Genomic DNA, 22,434 nt, shown 5'->3' with positions numbered 1-22,434 from the left:
GAACAACACTATATTTTTAATTATAAAAAACAATCCTTTATTACATATTACATAGTTAGGTTGAAAAAAGACACTAGTCTATCTAGTTCAAACAATAGAAAAAAAAAAAAAAAATATATATATATATATATATATATATATATATATATATATATAAAACCTCCTTATACACAATCCTATACCCACAGATAATCCACAGGAAGGCAAAAAATCCCAATAAAGCATGATCCAATTTGCTCCATTGGGGGAAAAATGAATTCCTTCTGATTCCCCATAAGGCTACCAGATTTTCCCTGGATCAACTACCTCTGATGTTTTTACCTATAAATGTTAGTATCCAGTTATATTTTGTACATTTAGGAATGCGTCCAACTCTTTTTAAGCCCGGGTTCACACCTATGCGAATTAGATGTGCGTTTCCCCACATCTAATCCGCATAGTAGGAGAATGTGACTGGCTCCCTATGGAGCCGATTCACATATCTCTGGGGCGGCTGCGGAGCGCACTGCACAAAAACGCTGTGCGTCTTTGACTCTGTTTCAGAGCCAAATTCAGGCATAGAATCGTCCCTGATTCGTCCCTGAAATGGGGAACAGGGACGCACAGTGCTCCTGTGCGATCCGCAGCCCGTTATAGTGTGAACCCGGGCTAAAACAATTTACTGAGCTGGCCAGAACCAGTTCTTGAGGGAGTATACTCCAAATTTTCACAGCTCTTATGCCCTGTACACACGGTCGGACTATCCGACGAAAAATGTGCGATCGGAGCTTGTTGTCGGAAATTCCAACCGTGTGTGGGCTCCATCGGACAGTTTCGATCGGAATTTCCGACACACAAAGTTAGAGAGCAGGACCTAAAATTTTCCGACAACAAAGTCCGATGTCAGAAATTCCAATCGTGTGTACACAATTCTGACGCACAAAGTGCCACGCATGCTCAGAATCAAGCAGAAGAGCCGCACTGGCTATTGAACTTCATTTTTCTCGGCTCGGCGTACGTGTTGTACATCACCGTGTTCTTGACGTTCGGAATTTCTGACCAACTTTTTATGACCGTGTGTATGCAAGACAAGTTTGAGCCAACATCCATCGGAAAAAAATCCCCTGGATTTTGTTGTCGGAATGTGCGATCGTGTGTACGGGGCATTACTGTGAAAAAGCCTTTCCATGTGTGGAAGTTAAAAGCGTAAAGCGTGTCCCCTTGTCCTCTGTAATGACCTGAAAGTGAATAACTCAGTTCACTATATGGGCCCCTTATGTATTTATACATGGTGATCATATCCCCCCTTAAGTATTTATATATGGAGATCATATCCCCCCTTATGTATTTATACATGGACATCATATCCCCCCTTATGTATTTATACATGGTAATCATATCCCCCTTATGTATTTATACATGGTGATCATATCCCTCCTTATGTATTTATACATGGAAATCATATCCCCTCTTATGTATTTATACATGCTGATCATATCCCCCCTTATGTATTTATACATGGTAATCATATCCCCCCTTATGTATTTATACATGGAGATCATATCCCCCCTTATGTATTTATACATGGAAATCATATCCCCCCTTATGTATTTATACATGGAGATCATATCCCTCCTTATGTATTTATACATGGTGATCATATCCCCCCTTATGTATTTATACATGGAAATCATATCCCCCCTTATGTATTTATACATGGTGATCATATCCCCCCTTATGTATTTATACATGGAAATCATATCCCCCCCTTATGTATTTATACATGCTGATCATATCCCCCTTATGTATTTATACATGCTGATTATATCCCCACTTATGTATTTATACATGGTGATCATATCCCCATTGATGTATTTATACATGGTGATCATATCCGCCCTTAATCTCCTCTTCTCGAGAGAGAATAAATTCAGTTCCTCTAATCTTTCCTCATAGCTGATCTCCTCCATGCCTCTTATCAGTTTGGTTGCCCTTCTCTGCACTTTCTCCAATTCCCTGATATCCTTCTTGAGAGCTGGAGCCCAAAACTGAGCTGCATATTCCAGATAAGGTCTTACTAATGATTTGTACAGGAATAACATTCTATGTATATCTCACATACAACTCATCTGATTTTGTCGTCTTCCCCATGTCATTACACTGTATAATATGCTGCAACATTTTAAGATCATATTGGAAGTGACTCCTTTTTGAAGCAGATGGGTTGAAGACTATTTTCTTTTTTTTTTTCTCCCTTTGTATGTGTTCGCTTCCTGCTGTATGAAACTTAAAACTCCAGAAGAACTCCGTTCTTCATTAATAAAGATTACCTTGATGACAAAAAAAAAGTTATTTTATGTAAATTAGATATCTCTCTACAAAGCAAAGATACATAAAAAAGCCCACTTCCAAAATCTTGCCTTTTATTATGGATTCCAGCTGTGCCATTTTTCTCTTGAGATTTGACTTGTGTCGGGGATCAGACTTTGCCATTTTTTCATTATGACTAAACAGGAACAGATCCCGGGCGAGCCCCCGGATACTAGGCTGGTTCTCCAGGATCCTGTTCTTCTCCAGATCACTGACTTCATTCATATCATCGATCACCACAATCACATTGTCCTTCCCTGTAGACACAAACCAACAGTCTTGTTAAAGGAGTTGTAAAGGTTTGTTTTTCTTTTTTTTTAAATAACAAACATGTTATACTTACCTCCTCTGTGCAAGTGTTTTGCACAGAGTGCCCCCCGATCCTCCTCTTCTGGGGTCCCCCAGCGGTGCTCCTGGCTCCTCCCTGCATCGACTTCCTCCTGGGAGACCCGCATTCCAAGGGGACACGTGTGCAGGCGCGCTCCCGAGTCCTGCGTCAATTGACAGAAAGCAGGACTTGACCCCGCCCCCAGCTCCCATGTCACTGGATTTGATTGCCAGCAGCAGGAGCCAATGGCTGCACTGCTATACATCTATCCAAGGAGGACCCGAGATAGCAGCTGGAGCTGCTGTACTCATCTCCATCGATGGAACAATCGGGTTCAATTAAGTAAAAGGAGGGCTCTGGGGGGCTGCTGAACTACAGAAGGTTTTTCATCTTAATGATGCATTAAGGTGAAAAACCTTGAGGGTTTACAACCCCTTTAATATCATTCACTCACTGTAATGTATCTTCTCACCTCCATAACATAGGGGGAGGTGCTCTGTAGCCTTCAGAGATATCTGGAAACAATGCTAACTGATAAGAGTGCAGCACCAGCAGATACATTAGCTGATGAACTTTCTAGTAGGATCGACAGGTTTTATTTTTGCACTTATAAAAAAGATATAACAAACTGTTTTCAAGGTATATTTAACAGACCAAAAGGGAACAAATAAAGCCGCGTACACACGAGCGGAATGTCCGACGGACCAAAAACGACGCATGATCTGAAGCAAGTACAAGACGGAAGCTATTGGCTGCTTGCTATTGAACTTCATTTTTCTAGTCCCGTTGTATGTGCTGTACGTCACCGTGTTCTGGATGGTCAGGCTTTGGTCGGACTTTGGTCGGACTTTGGTTTGACCGTGTGTAGGCAAGACCGCTTGAATGAAATTCTGTCGGAGTTCCGTCTGAGAAACCTTCGGAGTTTATTCCAACAGCAAAACTGGTCGTGTGTACGCGGCATTAGAGAAGTTCATTGTTGGGATTATATGCACTTTAAATATTCAATATTTTAATTCTGGTGTATTTCTACGCTTAATTAGTTAGATTAAGAAAAAATATATGTCTATCAACGTAACTAAAGGGCGATTAATAAAAAAAAATCCTGCATCCTTAAAAATAAAAAACCCACAGCTGACCAAACGGAAGGTAAAAAAAAAAAAACACTTATAAATTGTGATCCAATTTGCTCAAGCAGTGGAAAAAAAATCTTAATCCCCAGGGGCAAAGGGACACCCCCTGAATCTGCATTGTTATACATACAACCCTATACATCAGTGGTCTCTAAACTGCAGCCCGAGGACCAAATGTGGCCCTTTGCTTGCCTTTTCAGGCCCTCAGGGACACTATTCCACCAACTGGCATCAATTATGGAGCACAATTCCCCCTACCGGCATGCAAGAAGGTGGAAGTGCTTACATACCATTGTATTCATTCCTCCCGCTGACACCATCAATAGGGCACTATTCGTCCCATTATTACCAATGATGGGGCACTGATATTGGGGCATTTTCTACTCCCAATTGCCACAGTCTGGCCCCCCTAAAGCCTGAAGGACAGTAAACAGGCCCCTTGCTTAGAAAGTTTGGAGACCCCTGCTATACATGATCTATGTTGGTACACTTTAATGATCTTGGTTTTACTTATGTCCTTATATATGGTTGATAGCTTATTGTTTTATACATTTCCTTCATGTCTTGTATATTTTCTAAAAAGTCAAAAATATGTTAAGTAAAGAAAAAACAAGCTCACTTTATGTGATCCTTATTATATAATGATAACATCTTCTCTTACCAAGTCTGTCATGAAGATATTGCAGCTCCTCATCATACAGAGATTCCTTCACATCGGTCACATTGACTCTTCCCCAATTCTTTGTGTGATACAAAACACCAAATGTGCACTGAGACACATCATGTTTGAACCTCTGGAATCCATTATTAGATATATAACACGGGGTGACACTCTGAACCCAACCACAGAAATCTGCTGATCTCAGCAGGTTCACCAACCAGGAGTAATCACTCTCACTCGATCTGGAGAAGATCCCAACCTCAACTTTCTTCATGTGAAACTGCAGATTGGAAATAAATGGCAAACAGGTGAAGGCTACAGATATGTATTAGGATAATTTGTGTTCAGCAATTACTTTTTTGCTTCACTGATTTTTGGCATGTGTTGTTACATAGTTACATAATTAGTCAGCTTGAAAAAAGATGCAAATCCATCTAATTCAACCATAAAAATAAATAAAATAAAAAATATCCTACAATTCCATATACACAATCCTATACCCACAGTTGATCCAGAGGAAGGCAAAAAAAAAACAATCCAATTTGCTACAGCAGAGGAAAAAATTCCTTCCAGATTCCAGAGAGGCAATCAGATTTTCCCTGGATCAACTTTACCTATAAATGTCAGTACCCAGTTATATTATGTACATTTAGGAAAGAATCCAGATCTTTCTTAAAGCAATTTACTGAGCTGGCCAGAACCACCCCTGGAGGGAGTCCATTCCACATTTTCACAGCTCTTAAGAAACCTTTCCGTATTTGGAGATGAAATATATTTTACTCTAGGCGTAAAGAGTGCCCCCTTGTCCTCTGTGTTGACCGTAAAGTGAATAACTCAACACCAAGTTCACTATATGGACCCCTTATATATTTGTACATGTTGATCATATCCCCCCTTAATCTCCTCTTCTCAAGAGGGAATAAATTCAGTTCCTCTAATCCTTCCTCATAGCTGAGATCCTCCATGCCTCTTATCATTTTGATTGCCCTTCTCTGCACTTTCTCCAGTTCCCTGATATCCTTTTTGAGAACTGGTGCCCAAAACTGAACTGAATATTCCAGATGAGGTCTTACTAATGATTTGTACAGGGACAGAATTATCTCTCTCTCTCTCTCTCTGGAGTCCATACCTCTCCTAATACAAGAAAAGACTTTGCTCGCTTTGGAAACCGCAGCTTGACATTGCATGTTATTATGGAGCTTATGATCTACCAAAACCCCCAGATCCTTCTCCACCATTGATTCCCCCAGTTGTACTCCCCCTAGTATGTATAATAATGCATATTCTTAGCCCCCAAGTGCATAACTTTACATTTATGGACATTAAACCTCATCTGCCACATAGACGCCCAATTAGACAGGGCATTGAGGTTGGCTTGTAAATTGGAGACATCCTGTAAGGACGTTATTCCACTGCATATCTTGGTGTCATCTGCAAAGACTGAAATGTTACTTTTAATCCCAGACCAAATATAATGTATAAAGATATTAAAAAGTAAGGGTTCCAATACTGAACCTTGGGGTACACCACTGATAACCTTAGACCATTCAGAGTAAGAATCATTAACCACTACTCTCTGAATTCTGTCTTTCGGTCCCTATCAAAATGAGCTAGAAAATATATTGTGTCATGGGCTTAAATACGACTTGGGGATGAAATACCCTTGGGACTGAGAGTGGCAGGAAGAATTAGGAGAAAACACCCTATTTATGGGAACTAATTGTGCACCAGGATATTTGAAGATAAAATAATCTTTGCCACCTAAAAAAGGGTTAGATTTCTTCTTTGCTGGAGAAGGTAATAATAACTGATTACCATTTCTTACTAGAATGGTTGTTAGCCAAATTCGGAAAGTAAAGTTAAAGTTTACTTAACCAAGCCTGACTGGACATTCTCCTGTTGGGTGCTGCTCAGATGAAGAGGAAGAGAGAAGCTTAGCATCTGATTGGGCCGCCAACAAAACTTTGTTGTCGGACTTTCCGATCATGTGTACACAAGTCCGTCGTACAAAAGTTCACGCATGCTCGGAATCAAGTACGACCCGGAAGCGCTCGGTCTTGTAAAACTAGCGTTCGTAATGGAGATATCACATGACTATAGAACTTCCTTTTTATCGGCTTGTCGTATGTCTTGTACGTCACTACATTCCTAATTGTTGGCCAACATTTGTGTGACCGTGTGTATGCAAGACAAGTTGGAGCCAACAACCTTCAAACAAAAATCCACGGTTTTGTTGTCGGAAAGTCCGATCGTGTGTACGAGGCATGAGTCTCACTCCACCTACATTCGATTTTTGCTGTATTTTCACATGAATTCCTCTCTTACCTGCTTTCTTAACTTTTTCCACACCGATGGCACAGGAATTCTGTCTGTGGGGTGGAAAGGAACAAAGTAAAAACATAAGCAGAAGACTGCTACACTCATGATGATGAGGAAAACTTTGTACAGAGTTATAATATACAATATACATAAAATGTATTACGTATATTGTATATAATTAAAAATTTTTTTAAAAAGTTGCGCTGGAACATAATAGGGAAACAAAGGGTCCTAGTGTAGTTCCAGAGTTTGGGACCGAGGACTTTTATACAGGAGGATTTGGCAGTTCCACTTTTTTCTGTGTAGGTTTCTGGGACCTGAGGGTGGTGGTTGTGGATAGTGTTGGGCGAACGGTTCAGCCTGACCATGAGTTTGGGCCGAACATTGGCTGTTCAGCCCATGCAGGGAACACCCGAATTTGCAGGACGTTTGGCGATTGTTCGCCCCGCTGAATGCCCTTCAATGCACTACACGCTGCACAGTGCATTCTGCACCCTGATTAGGCAAAGCTTTGTCCAATCAGGGCACAGTAAAAGCTAGCTGTTAAGGAGTGCGGCCGGGAAGCTGACAGCTGAATGAAAAAAAAAACAAAAAAAAAAACATTTACCGGGAAAAATAACAAAACAAAACAGAATAAAAAAGAAAGGAAACGGCAATGGGGGTCCCCTCCCCGCCACAATCCATGCCAGACCCTTATCCTAGCTTGCAGGAAAGAGGGGATGAGTGAGCACCCCCCTCCTGAACCATACCAGGCCATATGTCCTCAACATTTATAGTTACATAAACAAAAAATAAATAAAATAATAAAAAATCAGACACTTGCCTTAAAGCTTGCTATAAATTATCCCGTAATGCATTGGCTCATGCTACCATACATGACAGATATGACGCTGCTGCTGTGTGCATCCTACTGGCTTTTTCTCTGCTCCTACTTCTGGTCCCTCAACGAGCACATCCAGATCTGCCCATCTACAGCATTACAAGACCCAGGACTAAACTCTGAATGTATCAACCAATTATGTATTCTACATTGCTCAGCCATGACATGCAAGCATTGGATAGTCCAAACCACCCAGAGATGTAATCTCCATCAACGTGGTGCGTGAGCCATTGTCAGCAATACAAGATCTTTGGCCACACTCTGTATGTACCAACCAAGTCTTAAAGGGGTTGTAAAGACTCATGTTTTTTCACCTTAATGCATCCGAGTCCGGCATTCGTGTCTATGGACGCCAATTCTGGACCCTGGAGCGTGCCCGCAAGGTAACCCCCCCCCCGGGAGAGCGCTTCTCCTAGGGGTTATACGATGTGGGGAGGAGCTACCAGCGCCGCAGGGGGAACACCAAAAGTCGAGGATCGGGGCCACTCTGTGCAAAACGAAGTGCACAGTGGAGGTAAGTAAAAATTTAAAAAAAGAACCTTTACAATCACTTTAAAGTGAAAGCAAAAGCTTCAGCTGCATTCCCCACCATTGAACACATCCCCTTTTGATGCGTTTCACCCTGATTGAGCTTAGCCCACCAACTAGGACTATCAGTAGTGACAATGCCGATAGTCACACCACCTGCCTCGTCACCGGGAGCATCTAATGATTTTTTTTTAGGTACAGCTGAAATGAGGATGACAAAACTGCTCTAAATTCAGAAGTGGTAGAATAGCATTGCCACCTCATTAATTGAATTTTCATGCCCTGGACTTTACTTGGCCATACTGTAGTTCTACATGAATACGTAAAAGAAATCCACAGAAGTCTGAATTCTATAGACAGTAGGGATATGAATAACAGATAAAGTAGAAATTATTCTACATTTACCTGTAGATGTTTGTAGAATTTTTTTCAGATATTCAATCTTCTCAGGCATTGCTCTCTGTAGGGCTGACCTGTTTGTACTGACCGAGTCTATTTCTTGGCGTGTCAGAGTAATGAGGTCACAGCCAGAGAATTTCCATCTTCCCCAATCTTTCCTTACTGTCTGCTCAGCGTCTCCATCCATCACATCCGCCATGATAATGACTACACGTTTACCTGGACATGTGACAATTGTAAAGGGTAAGAAAAAAACTTACATATTTATAACTGGGGATGAGTGAAGTTGACTGTTTTTGTTTCCCTGAAATGTATGTGGAAATGAGAAGCTTTGTGTGAAATTCCTGCATTTTAGACATATACATTGCAATCAATGGGAAAATCATTTGTATATGTAAATGTATGTAAAAATATTTTTATTTTTTTCTTGTTGGATGACAACACCAAAAGCAGTTCTAAAAAGTTCAGCCACTGTTTCGAGAACTGGTGATTTGAGGGCCACGCCCAAAATGCGTTGTCATGACTACAGCCTACTGACAGCCTTCCATCTGCTCTACTAATGCATCTACGTTCCATCCCAAGCCTCAATGAGGTAAGTCAGTCCGACATCACTCTGTGTTAGGGACTTCGCATCCAGCGCGCCACTTGACTATACCAGCTGCACCATCCAGCGGTTCTCTGCCAGGTCCATTGGGGGCCACTCCACATCACTGACCCTTACTGGTTCAAATAGTAGTCTGTCATCTCTTCCATTGGGGGGATGCCCAGCCAACATTTGGCACCTACACACCTTTTGGCCACCCCCAGCACCACCCCTGATATGCCTGGGTCAGCCTGCTGAGGATTGGGTGAGATCGAGGTTCATAATTAAGCATGATGTTCAACATTGATTGTATGTCAGCCATATTTTAACCTTTTCCATTTTTGGAATCCTTTGACTTTGATTTCACAATGAATCTTTTACTCACAAACTGGGGCACAGACATTTTTATGACTATTTCGAGGTACTGTATGCCTCAAGTGGTTTGTAGCCATCACCCCCCAGCACTGGAGTAAGAGGAATCTTTTGTTGTTTGTTCTTTAACACCAAAAGTAAACAGGCTACTCTGAGCATCTATCTTTCTACTTTCTAGTCACTATGAAAAATAGTTTGATGCTGTGCTGCTGATAAGGTGGTATTGACCTCTAATCAGAGAATGCAACCATAGGAATGGATCATGGCCCTGGACCTGTAAAGCACACTGTGGCTAACTACGCTTATTGCACTCAATGCCAATGTGTGCCCAAGCAGGATTTAGTGGCCGAAGCAGCGTGGGGTGTAGGTCCAGTTCCCAAGGTATTACTGAGGTGACACCTCCCCAGATACGCTGCTTCTATTGTTACAGTTGAAGGCAGTGAAGAGTTGATTGAACAATCCAAAATAAAATAAAAGGGAAAGTAAAGAAAACTAGTTAGGAATAAAAAAAAAACTTAACCACATAAGGGAGAAGAGGACCATCACCTAAGGACACAAGAAAAAAAAACAAGGACTCAGCTTTTGTCTCAACTCTTCAGCATCAAGATAGGAGCACTCAAATGTCCAGACCTTGTATTTTATTACCTAGAGTGGGAAAAAGAGTGGATAGGAACATCTAAACCATGAACCAAGACTGGGATGATTGAGATATAACTCTTATCTGCCTAAATACAAGTCAATCCACTCCTCTGTGAAAAAATTACTGTGCAAAGAAAACTTGTATTCCAACCTAGCATATAGGATGTGTCTGCCTAGCACTTGTTGACCAAAGGAGTCAACTAGATTTTTTTTTTTTTTGATGAACATAAAGTTCAGTTGGTTAGAAAACAGGATCACCCTTTTCTGCAGCATCATTGAAGCAATAAGAATCCCTTTACTACTCCTATAAACACTTACAAAACTGGATTTTATAGAAGAAATTGCATTCTTTACATAGTTTACCTTGTTCCAGCTTGGACCAATGTAACTATGATTATGCCATACCTATGTGATCTCTCTAGAACTGAGGTCTCCAAATTTTCTAACCAAAGGGTCAAGTTTACTGTGCTTCAGAACTTAGGGGGGTGAAGTGTGGCCAGCAGAAATATAATCTCTTGACATCAGTGGGAGTAAACAATGCCCCATATTCTGTGTTAGAGGTAGGAATTGTGCTCTATCATTGGTGTCAGTCATATGAATAGTGCCCTATTGTTGGTGTCAGTGGAGGGAATAATGCCCCATTGTTGGTATCAGTGGGGATAACAATGTCCCATTGTTGGTATCAGCGGAAATAATAGTGCCTCTCTCTTGGTGTCAGCAGGAGAAAAAGTGCTGCAAGGGCTAGATAAAGGCAAGCAAAGGGACGCATCTGGCCCCTGGGCCATAATTTGAAGACCACTGCTCTAGAAGCTGGAAATTATGGCCAACCCCCTGTGGTGACAAAGCAGCTGGATAGCCACTTGTCCTAGTTGTTTCTATTGCAATGATTTTCATACCACAGGGATCCCACAGTAATGGTTTATACAAAGTTACATTGGTCAAAGCTGGAACAATGACAAATATTAATGTCATCCTGTATATCACTTACCACATACACCTGTACAATGTCTAAGGAATTCCTCCAGCTGAGTCCACTTAGCCTGTGTAGTGAATGAGTGACAGAAAATGATGGGAGAGAATTTATGAACCTCAGTTTTCCAGTAATCTCCAGGAGGATGTGAAATACAGCAGATAGAGGCAGCTGAGATGGAGGTCCTTGGAAGGAGATCCGTCAGCCATTGTAGATCAGTGTCCTTGTCCCAACAGAAGAACCCATGAGTGTTCCTTCTTCCACCACCACTGAAACATAGAGACAGGAGGAAGTAGTGCCTTAAAACTGAGATATTTAAAGGGAGATAAATCAAGCCTGTTATCATACAAGCTGTTATTGTCAACACCTCTGTACATATCTGTAATGGTAAGATGACTGACAATCAGCGAAAGGGTTATTTGAATTCTAGACGAGCAGAGAATCATGTAAAGGCCAATCAACTCTTTGCAAGCCCTCAGATCTTCCCATGTATGACCAATATAAATGATGTAATGACCCAAATGATGCAACACATTTGAACATGACTAGAGATAATCTCACAGGCGAAGGACCAGTCTTATCAGCAATAATTTTGAGAACCTTTGAGAATCAAAAGTGCTCATTATCAAGTGTAGAGAATGCTGGAAAATCTCTGAAATGTGTGATTGTGAGCATGTTATACAGAAAAGTACAAAGAAGCTGGTAAACTTACATGAATTTTTTGGGGGGATTTGGTCGGTGGAAGCCAGGACATTTGGGGGAAAAAGTACAGAAACACAAAGAGAACATACCAACTCCATGCAGAGAGAGCCCCAGAGGGGGTAGAAATGCAGGCCACTGAGTGTTTTGTTTGTCACTGGAAACAAATAATGAGTTGTTGGCAATCCATTATTTTAAGCAATGATGAGAAGATCCACAATCTTGTTGTCATTGAAGGATCTGCCATGAATGGGCAGCCTTATGTAATCTACACACATTATAAGCATTACCGAATGGTATCTTAAATGTATGATCATATAATAATTAGTCACCATTTTGCCACACAAGCTCATTCTCTTATTTGATTCTGTTAAAAAATCTGACTTCACTATACCATGTCAAAGAACATTGCCATAGTGATCAATGCCCTTGTGCCCATTACATTGTTGAATGCCCTTGTTACATTAGTGGTCAGTGTTAATACCCCTATTATATTAGTGGTCACTATAAATACTCATGTTATATAGGAGGTCAATGTCAATGCTTCTACTACATTGGAGGCCATTGGCACAACAAGTTACTCAGTAGAGTTCAACTCAGAATCAGAGTACAGAGAGTCAGTATCTCTCTCTCCAGTCACAACTCAACCAATGAGAGCAGAGGCTACAGCTGATGAGAGGCTCCTACTTCATCGTGGTTGTTCTACTGGATGTGCCTGAATTATTCATCCACGTGTTAGTTCTTAGAATAACAAAGTGGAGGAAAAAGAAATCAAGTTAGAACCTTGCATTGCTAAAAAGAATGGGCCCCCATTGCCACTAATTTGGAGTTTTTAATTCATAAATTTGTGTGTTCAACATTTTTTCATGCTGTACATGGCAACAATGCATCAAAATAAAACCATCAGAATATTGGAGTTTAATAAAAGGTTGCTGCATACCCAACTACAAAGACCAGGTCAAGTTACTGCATGGTTTAATAACAATTTGCAACACTATTTGTGCCAGATCCCCAAAGAGAGCAAATTGTATTGCCTATCTTTTGTGTCATACAGTATATGGCCTGTCATTTGCTATTACATATGTCCTAAAATAAAATAATATAAAATATATAAAAAAAATAAAATACCTTGGTAAAGTAAAATTGTATTCCTGATGTGGAGTGTTCCGAAAGTAATTGCTGCTCTGTAAAGTTTTAGAAGTTTGAAAACTGGCCTCCCCATACTGCGGTGAACATTGAACAATAAAGGGTTGTACTTGTGTGCCTACACCTAACTCCCGGTATTCTGATTGGGTATTTCCAGTGGTATTAACATTATTATGGGGGCTGTTTGACTTATTAGAGATTTCGGTGAAGATATCAGATATGTGTTTGTTTTTAGAAGAGTTACAGTCATCATCAGAGGCTGGAATGGTTTGTGTGAAGCCATGAGTTGTCTTGTGATTTTCGGACATTGCTGAGTTAGTCTTGGATTTCTCTCCCTCAGTCATGCTACTATTCCATCTGTCTCTTTTAGATAATATGGATGAGATGTAATTTTCTGTGTTCAGTTCATCATATCTTTGATCCTCGGCTTCAATAGAAACATTTGTCTTCATATGATCTGGCTTTGGTCTGTTGGGAAGGTGTAAAATAAATACATTGCTTCCTATCTGTATTTTATCTTCATGCCACAGCTGGGTCAATGTTTTGGACAAGCAGCCATTAACATAGGTTTTTGAGTTGCCAACTGGAGTTAGAAAAACCTCTCCTTCTTCTGTCTTCCTGATCTCACAGTGTTCACACTCAGCCTCAGGACCAGAGATCTGGATGTCTTGAGAAGGTCCAGAGCCAATCTTGGTGATATCATTTATATTATGGATAATTAATGCTGTACTTTGTTGGATAAGATAGCATTGATTACTAAATACGACATCCTGTTTATTAAGAATGACGCCCATGTTCTCTATATTCTTCTGCCATTTCTGTGTGGCGATTTCGGTCCTTCTTAGCTTTTCTTCCCAGGAGGTTTTCAGATCTCTGAGAAGATTTTCTTTTTCTTCCAAATGCAACTTTAGTTCCTGTACTTCTGCCTTCACTTGCTCTGTTGTTGTAAGCTGCTCTCTGAGTCTTTTTATTTCCTCTTGTAGCTCCTCTATGACTTTAGATTTCACATCCTCATTCACCACGGCTTGGTTGACTATTCGTTTGGCGCTGTCTGCATATCTTAGAGTAGAGAGCGTTTCCTGATAATTATCTGCTGCAGGACTGACTGTGGCCAACATAATCGTCTTGCTGTTTCCTCCAAGATTGTTCTTTAGCAGCCATGTGAGCACAGAGTCTCTATAATTCACGTATTGACTCTTCCTTTTATTTTCTGAGATTTCAGCTAATGAATTTATGACTAGACCGAGAGTTAAGAGGGATTTGTTGATATTACAACTCTCCTTAAGCTGACTGCCTTGGGCACCAGATTTGTAGGACCTCTCACTTCCCGCCAGATCTACTAGGCTGACCTTACTCACCAACTCTCTGGAGGCTCCAGACTTTTGATCATTACATGTTTGTGTAATGGTCAGTGTTAATATAGAATGGGATCGACTGCTCTGCTCATTCATCTTGGTTTCTGCAATGGCCCTTTGTTTGTTACCTTGGTCCAGCAGTAATTTAATTTCTCCATAGCTTTGAACAGCATGACAAGATAACTCCTCAACATATGGACCAATTAGCCTGTCTTCTCGAACCCTTAGTTTCTTTTGGTTTTTTGCTGACCTTAAAAGATCTCTCACCTCCTCATTATATATCTCAAAATAAGAGGCCTCAATCCTGATGGTTTCCAAGTCATTGGACTCTTTATTAAATAAAGCAGAGCAGATTCTTGGCACAATACCAGGTTGGTTATCTGTCCCCATCATTGAAAATGTTTTTCCTGATCCGGTTTGGCCATAAGCAAAGATACATACATTGTAACCAAGCCATATGTTCTCAAGAGCTCCATCTCCAAGATGTTCAAATACATCCTCCTGCCCAGTATCATGTCTATCCTCTGTCCAGAAACAGTTGTCATATGTGAATATATGAGGTTCTTTTCTGTCTTTTTCCTTGAAAGAAATGGGTGGCAGAAGGGTAATCTGGGTTCCACTGACCCGAACAACACACTCTGAGTTTAGTCCTTCCTCCCTCTGATTCAGAGGACGAACCCTCACAGCCACTTTCACTTTGCTGTTATTCATTTTCCCAGTTTTAGGCAACCTGTAGAAAGAAAATATAAGAAAATGTGAATTTGCCTATATTATCAACCTGCATACTTACATGGGGAAAACAAAAAAAGTATGTTAATAGTGTATTTGCTTTCAAGCAGTGGAGGCCCGTCAATAGGGAGCACAGGGGCGCTGCCCCCCCTTCCCCCAATAGCAAAAGAAAAAAAAAAATAAGTCAATTTAAGTCTGTGCATGGCGCTGAACACACGGGTGCTATAAGAGGCATGGAGTGTTTCCAAACACGTGAATGTGGCTCAGAAGCCTTATTGGCGGCCTTTAGATTGCCTTTGGGACGCAGAATGATGCATCCCACTGTACTATTCTGTTCCCTCTGCTTGTGCTCTGATTGGCGCTCTGTAAGACATAGACAGTGCTTTCTTTGGACCTGCAATATCACTTCCGGTTTCACCAGAGCCTCACTGGAATGGAACGCAAGGCCTGAGCGGCCAGGAGGAGTCAACGACCAGCCGTTGAGCATCCACAGCCGGCAGCCAGGGCATATGTGCTGCAGCACTGCTAGGGAAGAGTGGATGCCTGGGCTGATGTCTGTGGTAAGCACTGCTGGACAAGGTGTCATCCTGGGACTCGGAGTGAGCAGCAGTAGTGGGCTATTGCTGATGCACTGCATCAGTGGGGCGTGGGGACACTCATAATGGGCACAGCAGGCACAGCTGACGTACATGCCTGGCCGGGAACTCACAGGGATGATGGTGGGAAGTGAACCCCTCATAATGGGCACAGTGAGGCTGCAATTTATGGGCACAGTGGCTGCAATTGATGGACACAGTGAAGCTGCATTTGATGGGCAGAGCAGGGCTGCAATTGATGGGCACAGTGAGGCTGCAATTGATGGGCACAGTGAGGCTGCAATTGATGGACACAGTGAGGCTGCAATTGATGGGCACAGTGAGGCTGCAATTTATGGGCACATTGAGGCTGCAATTGATGAACAAAGTGAGGCTGCAATTGATGGGCACAGTGAGGCTGCATTTAATGGGCAGAGCAGGCCTGCAATTGATGGGCACAGCGAGGCTGCATTTGATGTTTTTTTTTAGTATTTTTCAGAATTTTTCAGCTTGTTTTCGCCCCCCAAAAAAGTTTGAGCACCAGCTGTCACTGCATTTGAGCGTGATAAAATATGACCAATGTATCCTTCACAGGGCTTTTTTTCAGGGGGAACTTGGTGGAACTCAGTTCCACCACCTCTGGCTCAGACCCTTTGGTGCCTGCTCACCACAATCACTTGTAATCACAGAAGTCTGGTTTCTGTGTTTACAAGTGACAGCTCTGCACTCTGTGTGTAATGCAATCCTGGTATTTAATGCCCCTTTAAGACCCTCCTACTGTTTTCGTGAAATTTGACTGAACACACCCACTATTTGATGTGATTTGGAGGGTGTGTGTAGGGGGGAGGGGTTTTGAGGGGTCGTGGTTAAGTTCCAGCACCTACTGTTTGAGAAAAAAAGCCCTGATCCTTCAGATATTTATGTTCGTAAATAGATTCCTTATATGCCAATATATGAGGAAAGCATGAACAAAATGGCTATCAAGCAACATAGAGACTGAATTTACTATTGACCAGGGTATTTGCTTGTAGTCATTTTTTTTGGATCCAGCACTAGTCTTAATCCAACAGTGGTCTTCTGCACCCAGCTTTATTGAACACACTTTCTTAGCACTGAGAGTCAAGGATTCCCCCCAGGGGGTTGTCATCATGGTGCTTTGCACTCGAAGTATAGTAATACAGACAACAGTGCTGGTATCATCATGATCTCTGCATTATTCAGGACTGCCTAGCACTGAAGAAGAGGCAAGGAGGTAGAAGAAAATTAACCTTGTGATCTCAGAAGAGATGGCAACTCTCCATGTGGCCAAACTGAAGATGCACTATATTACCAAAAGTACTGGGACGCCTGCCTTTACACACACATGAACTTTGATGGCATCCCAGTCCTATGCCCTGTACACACAATAGGATTTTCCGACGGAAAATGTTCGATGAGAGCTTGTTGTCGGAAATTCCGAACATGTGTAGGCTCCATCGGACATTTTCCATCGGAATTTCCGACACACAAAATTTGAGATCTGGATCTCAAAATTTCGGACAACAAAACCGTTCTCGTAAATTCCGATCGTGTGTGTACACAATTCCGATGCGCAAAGTTCTACGCATGCTCGGAATCAAGCAGAAGAGCCGCACTGGCTATTGAACTTCATTTTTCTCGGCTCGCCGTATGTGTTGTACATCACCGCGTTCTTGACGTTCGGAATTTCCGACAAGATTTGTGTGACCGTGTGTATGCAAGACAAGTTTGAGCCGACATCCGTCGAAAAAAAAAACATGGATTTTGTTGTCGGAAAATCCTATTGTGTGTACAGGGCATAAGTCTGTAGGGTTTATTATGGAGTTGGCCCACCCTTTGCAGCTATAACAGCTTCAGCTCTTCTGGGAAGGCTGTCCACAAGGTTTAGGAGTGTGTCTATGGGAGTGTTTGACCATTCTTCCAGAAGCGCATTTGTAAGGTCAGGCACTGATGTTAGACAAGAAGGCCTGGGCTCACAGTCTCCGCTCTAATTCATCCCAAAGGTGTTCTATGGGGTTGAGGTCAGGACTCTGTGCTCATCGAAACCCGCTCATCCATGTCTTTATGGACCTTGCTTTGTGCACTGGTGGGCAGTCATGTTGGAACAGGAAGGGGCAATCCCCAAACTGTTCCCACAAAGTTGGGAGCATGAAATTGTCCAAAATGTCTTGGTATGATGATGCCTTAAGAGTTCCCTTCACTGGAACTAAGGGGCCAAGCCCAACACCTGAAAAGCAACCCCACACCATAATCCCCCCTCCACCAAATGATTTGGACCAGTGCACAAAGCAAGATCCATAAAGACATGGATGAGCAAGTTTGGGGTGGAGGAACTTGACTGGCCTGCACAGTCCTGACCTCAAATCGATAGAACACCCTTGGGATGAATTAGAGCGGAGACTGTGAGCCAGGCCTTCCCCTCCACATCAATGTCTGACCTCACAAAGACACTTCTGGAAGAATGTTCAAACATTCCCATAGACACACTCCTAAACCTTGTGGACGGCCTTCCTAGAAGATTTGAAGCCGTTATAGCTGCAAAGGGTGGTCCAACTCAATATTGAACCCTACGGGCTAAGACTGGGATGCCATTAAAGTTCATGTGCGTGTAAAGTCAGGCATCCCAATACTTTTAGTAATATAGTGTATCTAGAAATAGGTAAGTATAAAAAAAAAAATAAACAATACATGTCCTCCCAGGATGCAGGGCTGGAGGCTTTAATGGTGTGAGGAAGAGTTCTAGCCTCTTTATTTCTGTGTCTACCTTAGAAGATATCTTCATACTAGGGATTAGCCAATGGTTCAGTGGTATTTCTATCACTTCTGTATATGACAGTTTCCCACTGTCTTCCTTATATAGCCGATGATAGCTCAAAGATCTGTCATTCAGCTAGTTGTATCACTAGGAACGGTCATGTGTGCGGGGTCATCTGTTTTTTTTTCCAGATTGTCGGCGGACATCATCCATGGCTTTACAATGAGGGACTTTTTAAAATTTTTTAAAATAAAGAACTTGCCAGATGTTTGGGTGTCCTTATTTCTAGGCTACATATTTTTTGTTGTGTTACTCATTCGCATAGAGGGGGATGTTATCTGGGGCCCGCTTATTATTAAAGGGTGCTTCCAAATTACGATGTGCCGCAGATTCCACTTGCAGATCCCCCGACCACCTGCCAGGGTTGTAGGGAGGAGGCCTTTGTCCTCATCAACATGGATGGCAACAAGGTACTTTTTCCAGGGGAAGTTTCCTCCTGGCAAGGTACCCCTCTTCATGATGAGGACATGTGGCCTGATATGGTTCTGGGGAGGGAAGGGGGGTGCACGCTTGTCCAGCCAGGCTGCACGTTCGGATTAAGGGTCTGGTATGCATTTCTTGGGGGACCTCACACTTTTTCTTTTGTGAAGTACCCCCTTAGAATCATTACCAGATTCAATAGGGTCTGGTATGGATTTTTGGGGGGACATTGTGCATTTTTAAAATTTTTGCTGTAGGATGTGCTACAGCAAAAGTGACATTTACAAAGAAAAAACAATACAGGTTAAATTGCCAGCAAATGACATTCATTGCCTACATTTTTTTAAACAAAACAGCACACAAACCCTTCCAAATGTCCCCCAAATTACACAGCAGACCCTTTTAAAAAAAAAAAAAAAAAAGAAGCTGTCAATGACATGTAATTTGCTAGCGAACTTAAACACATTTTGTCTTTGTTAACCACTTCCGGACCGCCGCACGCCGCTATACGTCCTTACTTTGAAGAGGAATATCGTAGTTATGGCAGCAGCTAGCTGCCATAACCCCAGTATCCTCTTCTTGAGCTGGTGGTCTGCTTTCCGATAAGAGTAGTCTCTGCGGCAGATTCGCCGTGAGATCACTTTAATCAGCAGCGGGAGAGGCCTCCCCCTCCTCCCGCCTGGCTCCGGTGCCCTCCGCCTCTTACCGGAGCCGTCGGCAACGGCGGAGGCGATCGTATGTTACCCCTTGCTGGGTATGGAGACGAGTGAGGGGAAGATGGCCCCCACCCGTCTCCATAACACTGCAGGGTGGAAGCGATGTCAAAACGTCACTTCCGCCCATAGCTCACTTAAGCCTCGTTTTGAAATTTAGGTGTTTACATGTTTAAAACAGGTTTTTTTGCTAGAAAATTACTTAGAACCCCCAAACATTATATATTTTGTTTTTTTTCCTAACACCCTAGAGAATAAAATGGCGCTCATTGCAATATTTTTTTTCACACCGTATTTGCGCAGCGTTCTTACAAGCGCACTTTTTTGGAAAAAAATCATTTTTTTGAATAAAAAAATAAGACAACAGTAAAGTTAGTCCAATATTTTTTTATATTGTGAAAGATAATGTTATGCGGAGTAAATTGATACCCAACATGTCACGCTTAAAAATTGCGCCCGCACGTGGAATGGTGTCAAACTTTTACCCTCAAAAATCTCCATAGGCGACGTTTAAAAAATTCTACAGGTTGCGGAGGTCTATGGCTAGAATTATTGCTCTCGCTCTCACAATCGCGGCAATACCTCACATGTGTGGTTTGACCACCGTTTTCATATGCGGGCGCTACTCACGTATGCGTTCGCTTCTGCGCGCGAGCTCGCCCCGGACGGGGCGCTTTAATTTTTTTTTTTCTTATTTATTTTACTTGATTTTATCTATTTTTTCACTGTTTTTTTTTTTTTTTTTAAATTGGGTCACTTTTATTCCTATTACAAGGAATGTAAACATCCCTTGTAATAAAAAAAAGCATGACAGGACCTCTTAAATATGAGATCTGGGGTCAAAAAGTCCTCAGATCTCATATTTGGACTAAAATGCAAAAAAAAAAAAAAAAATGTTATTTGAAAAAATGACAACAGGAAAATGGCCCTTTAAGACGTATGAGCGGAAGTGATGTTTTGACGTCACTTCCGCCCTCCTATGGTATGGAGATGGGTGGGGGCCACCTTCCCCTCACTTGCCTCCATACCCAGCCATGGACAGGTCCCGATCGCCTCTGCCGCTACTGACGGCTCCGGTAAGCAGCGGAGGGCACGGGAGAGCGGCGGGAGGGGGGTGGCGCCTTTCCCGCCACCGATAACGGTGATCTCGCGGTGAATCCACCGCAGAGACCACCATTATCGTAAACGGAACTGCCGGCTCTAAAGATGAATACCTCGTTTGTGGCAGCAGCTGCTGCCGTTGCCGAGATATCCATCTTCAAACTGCCGACGTAAATGTACATGAGCCGGTCGGTAAGTGGTTAAAGGGACTTTTTTTTTTTTTTTTTAAATGACAATTTTTTTTTATTGCATTTTAGTGTAAATATTAGATCTGAGGGATGTTTACATTCCTTGTAATAAGAATAAAAGTGACACAATTTTTTTTTTAAACCATGTAAAAATAAAAAAATAAAAGGTAAAATAAATAAGAAAAAAAAAAATGTAAATGCGCCCCGTTCTGACGAGCTCGCATGCAGAAGCGAACGCATACGTGAGCAGCGCCCGCATATGAAAACGGTGTTCAAACCACACATGTGAGGTATCACTGCGATCGGTAGAGCGAGAGCATTAATTCCAGCCCTAGACCTCCTCTGTAACATGCAACCTGTAGAATTTTTTAAACGTCGCCTGGAGATTTTTAAGTGTAAAATTTTGTCGCCATTCCACGAGCGGGCACAGTTTTGAAGCGTGACATGTTGGGTATCAATTTACTCGGCGTAACATCATCTTTCACAATATAAAAAAAAATTGGGCTAACTTTACTGTTGTCTTATTTTTTAATTAAAAAAAAGTGTATTTTTTTTTTCCAAAAAAAATTGCGCTTGTAAGACCGCTGCGCAAATACGGTGTGACAGAAAGTATTGCAACGACCGCCTATAGGGTGTTAGGGCAAAAAAAATGTATAATGTTTGGGGGTTCCAAGTAATTTTCTAGCAAAAAAAAAAAACAGTTTTTAACTCGTATACAACAAATCTCAAAAAGAAGCTTGGTCGTTAAGTGGTTAATGTTAGTGCTCTAGCACTCTCTGTATATCATTGCTCCTGTCCGAATAGCATTTGTAAAGCTTTTCAAGTTTTTGCATTGATAGATGTTCCACCCCCATGCTATTTCTGATGCATTTTTAACATTTTTAATTTGATAGATTTAGATCCAGTTGATTTTATTGTAATATTATTATTTAAACTTCTTTGAAGTTTAACGACCGGGGGCAGGCGCTCCCTGAAGGAGAGGGGAACCACAAAGAAGCAGATACACACAGAAGAAAGATGAATAGAATATATACAATATGAACTATGGTTCAGAGCTATGGTAACTTTGTGGGCCTTTCATAGAAAATAATGAACTCACTATTAAGCTAGATTTGTGGTAAGTTCCCTTGAGGTTGGTGTTGTGTTGCTCTTGCCGTGTTCCCATATCTTGGTCTCTTCTCATCGGTGAAGTTTTGGTTGTCCCATCACGCATTCCATATACATTGAAGAGATGTAGATCCAACAAAACAGATCGGGATGTCTGTATTCCGCACTTCTTCCTCTTCCGTGTTGCCTACAGAAGGCATCTCCCTCTTGTTATTGTCACCTGTTGTGTTACTCATAGCTTTGCTCTCGAATTCCCGGAGGGTGTGACCTGATTCCGGTCTGACTGGGTTGTTTGCTTTAATTGTTGCTTAGAGGTGAAGGCGGTTTCACTTTTATTATCAGTAGAGATTAGTGAATCTTTAGAACTCTGCTGTACTAGGAGTGTTCCTCGTCTGACTTGGGATTTGTTT

The 22,434-nt window shown here is 41.8% G+C and overlaps 1 protein-coding gene across 2 annotated transcripts; it reads right to left on the bottom strand.

Annotated features, from left to right (window-relative positions):
- Window positions 1-13: 13 nt before the first annotated feature.
- Window positions 14-22,273, bottom strand: LOC141148210 (kinesin-like protein KIF13A). 2 transcript variants are annotated; one of them, XM_073635447.1, is made up of 8 exons: window positions 22,017-22,268; window positions 12,986-15,088; window positions 11,177-11,427; window positions 8,601-8,813; window positions 6,794-6,837; window positions 4,469-4,748; window positions 2,400-2,606; window positions 14-2,309 (listed from the first exon to the last, which is right to left on the bottom strand). In XM_073635447.1, the coding sequence occupies exons 2-8, from the start codon at window positions 15,067-15,069 to the stop codon at window positions 2,296-2,298; spliced, it is 3,093 nt and encodes a 1,030-aa protein (XP_073491548.1). In that variant the 5' UTR covers window positions 15,070-15,088; window positions 22,017-22,268; the 3' UTR covers window positions 14-2,295. The 2 variants fall into 2 exon arrangements, with proteins under 2 accessions (XP_073491548.1, XP_073491549.1); XM_073635448.1 differs by lacking the exons at window positions 14-2,309; window positions 2,400-2,606; window positions 4,469-4,748; window positions 6,794-6,837 and adding an exon at window positions 7,610-7,756 and having other exon boundaries at window positions 22,017-22,273.
- Between the last annotated feature and the right edge of the window lie 161 nt (window positions 22,274-22,434).

The sequence above is a fragment of the Aquarana catesbeiana genome, linkage group LG06, assembly GCF_042186555.1.
Source record: "Aquarana catesbeiana isolate 2022-GZ linkage group LG06, ASM4218655v1, whole genome shotgun sequence".
In the NCBI taxonomy this organism is placed as follows: Eukaryota; Metazoa; Chordata; class Amphibia; order Anura; family Ranidae; genus Aquarana; species Aquarana catesbeiana.
The sequence above is the reverse complement of the archived record's forward strand: the minus strand, read 5'-3'. Positions and strand labels throughout refer to the sequence as shown.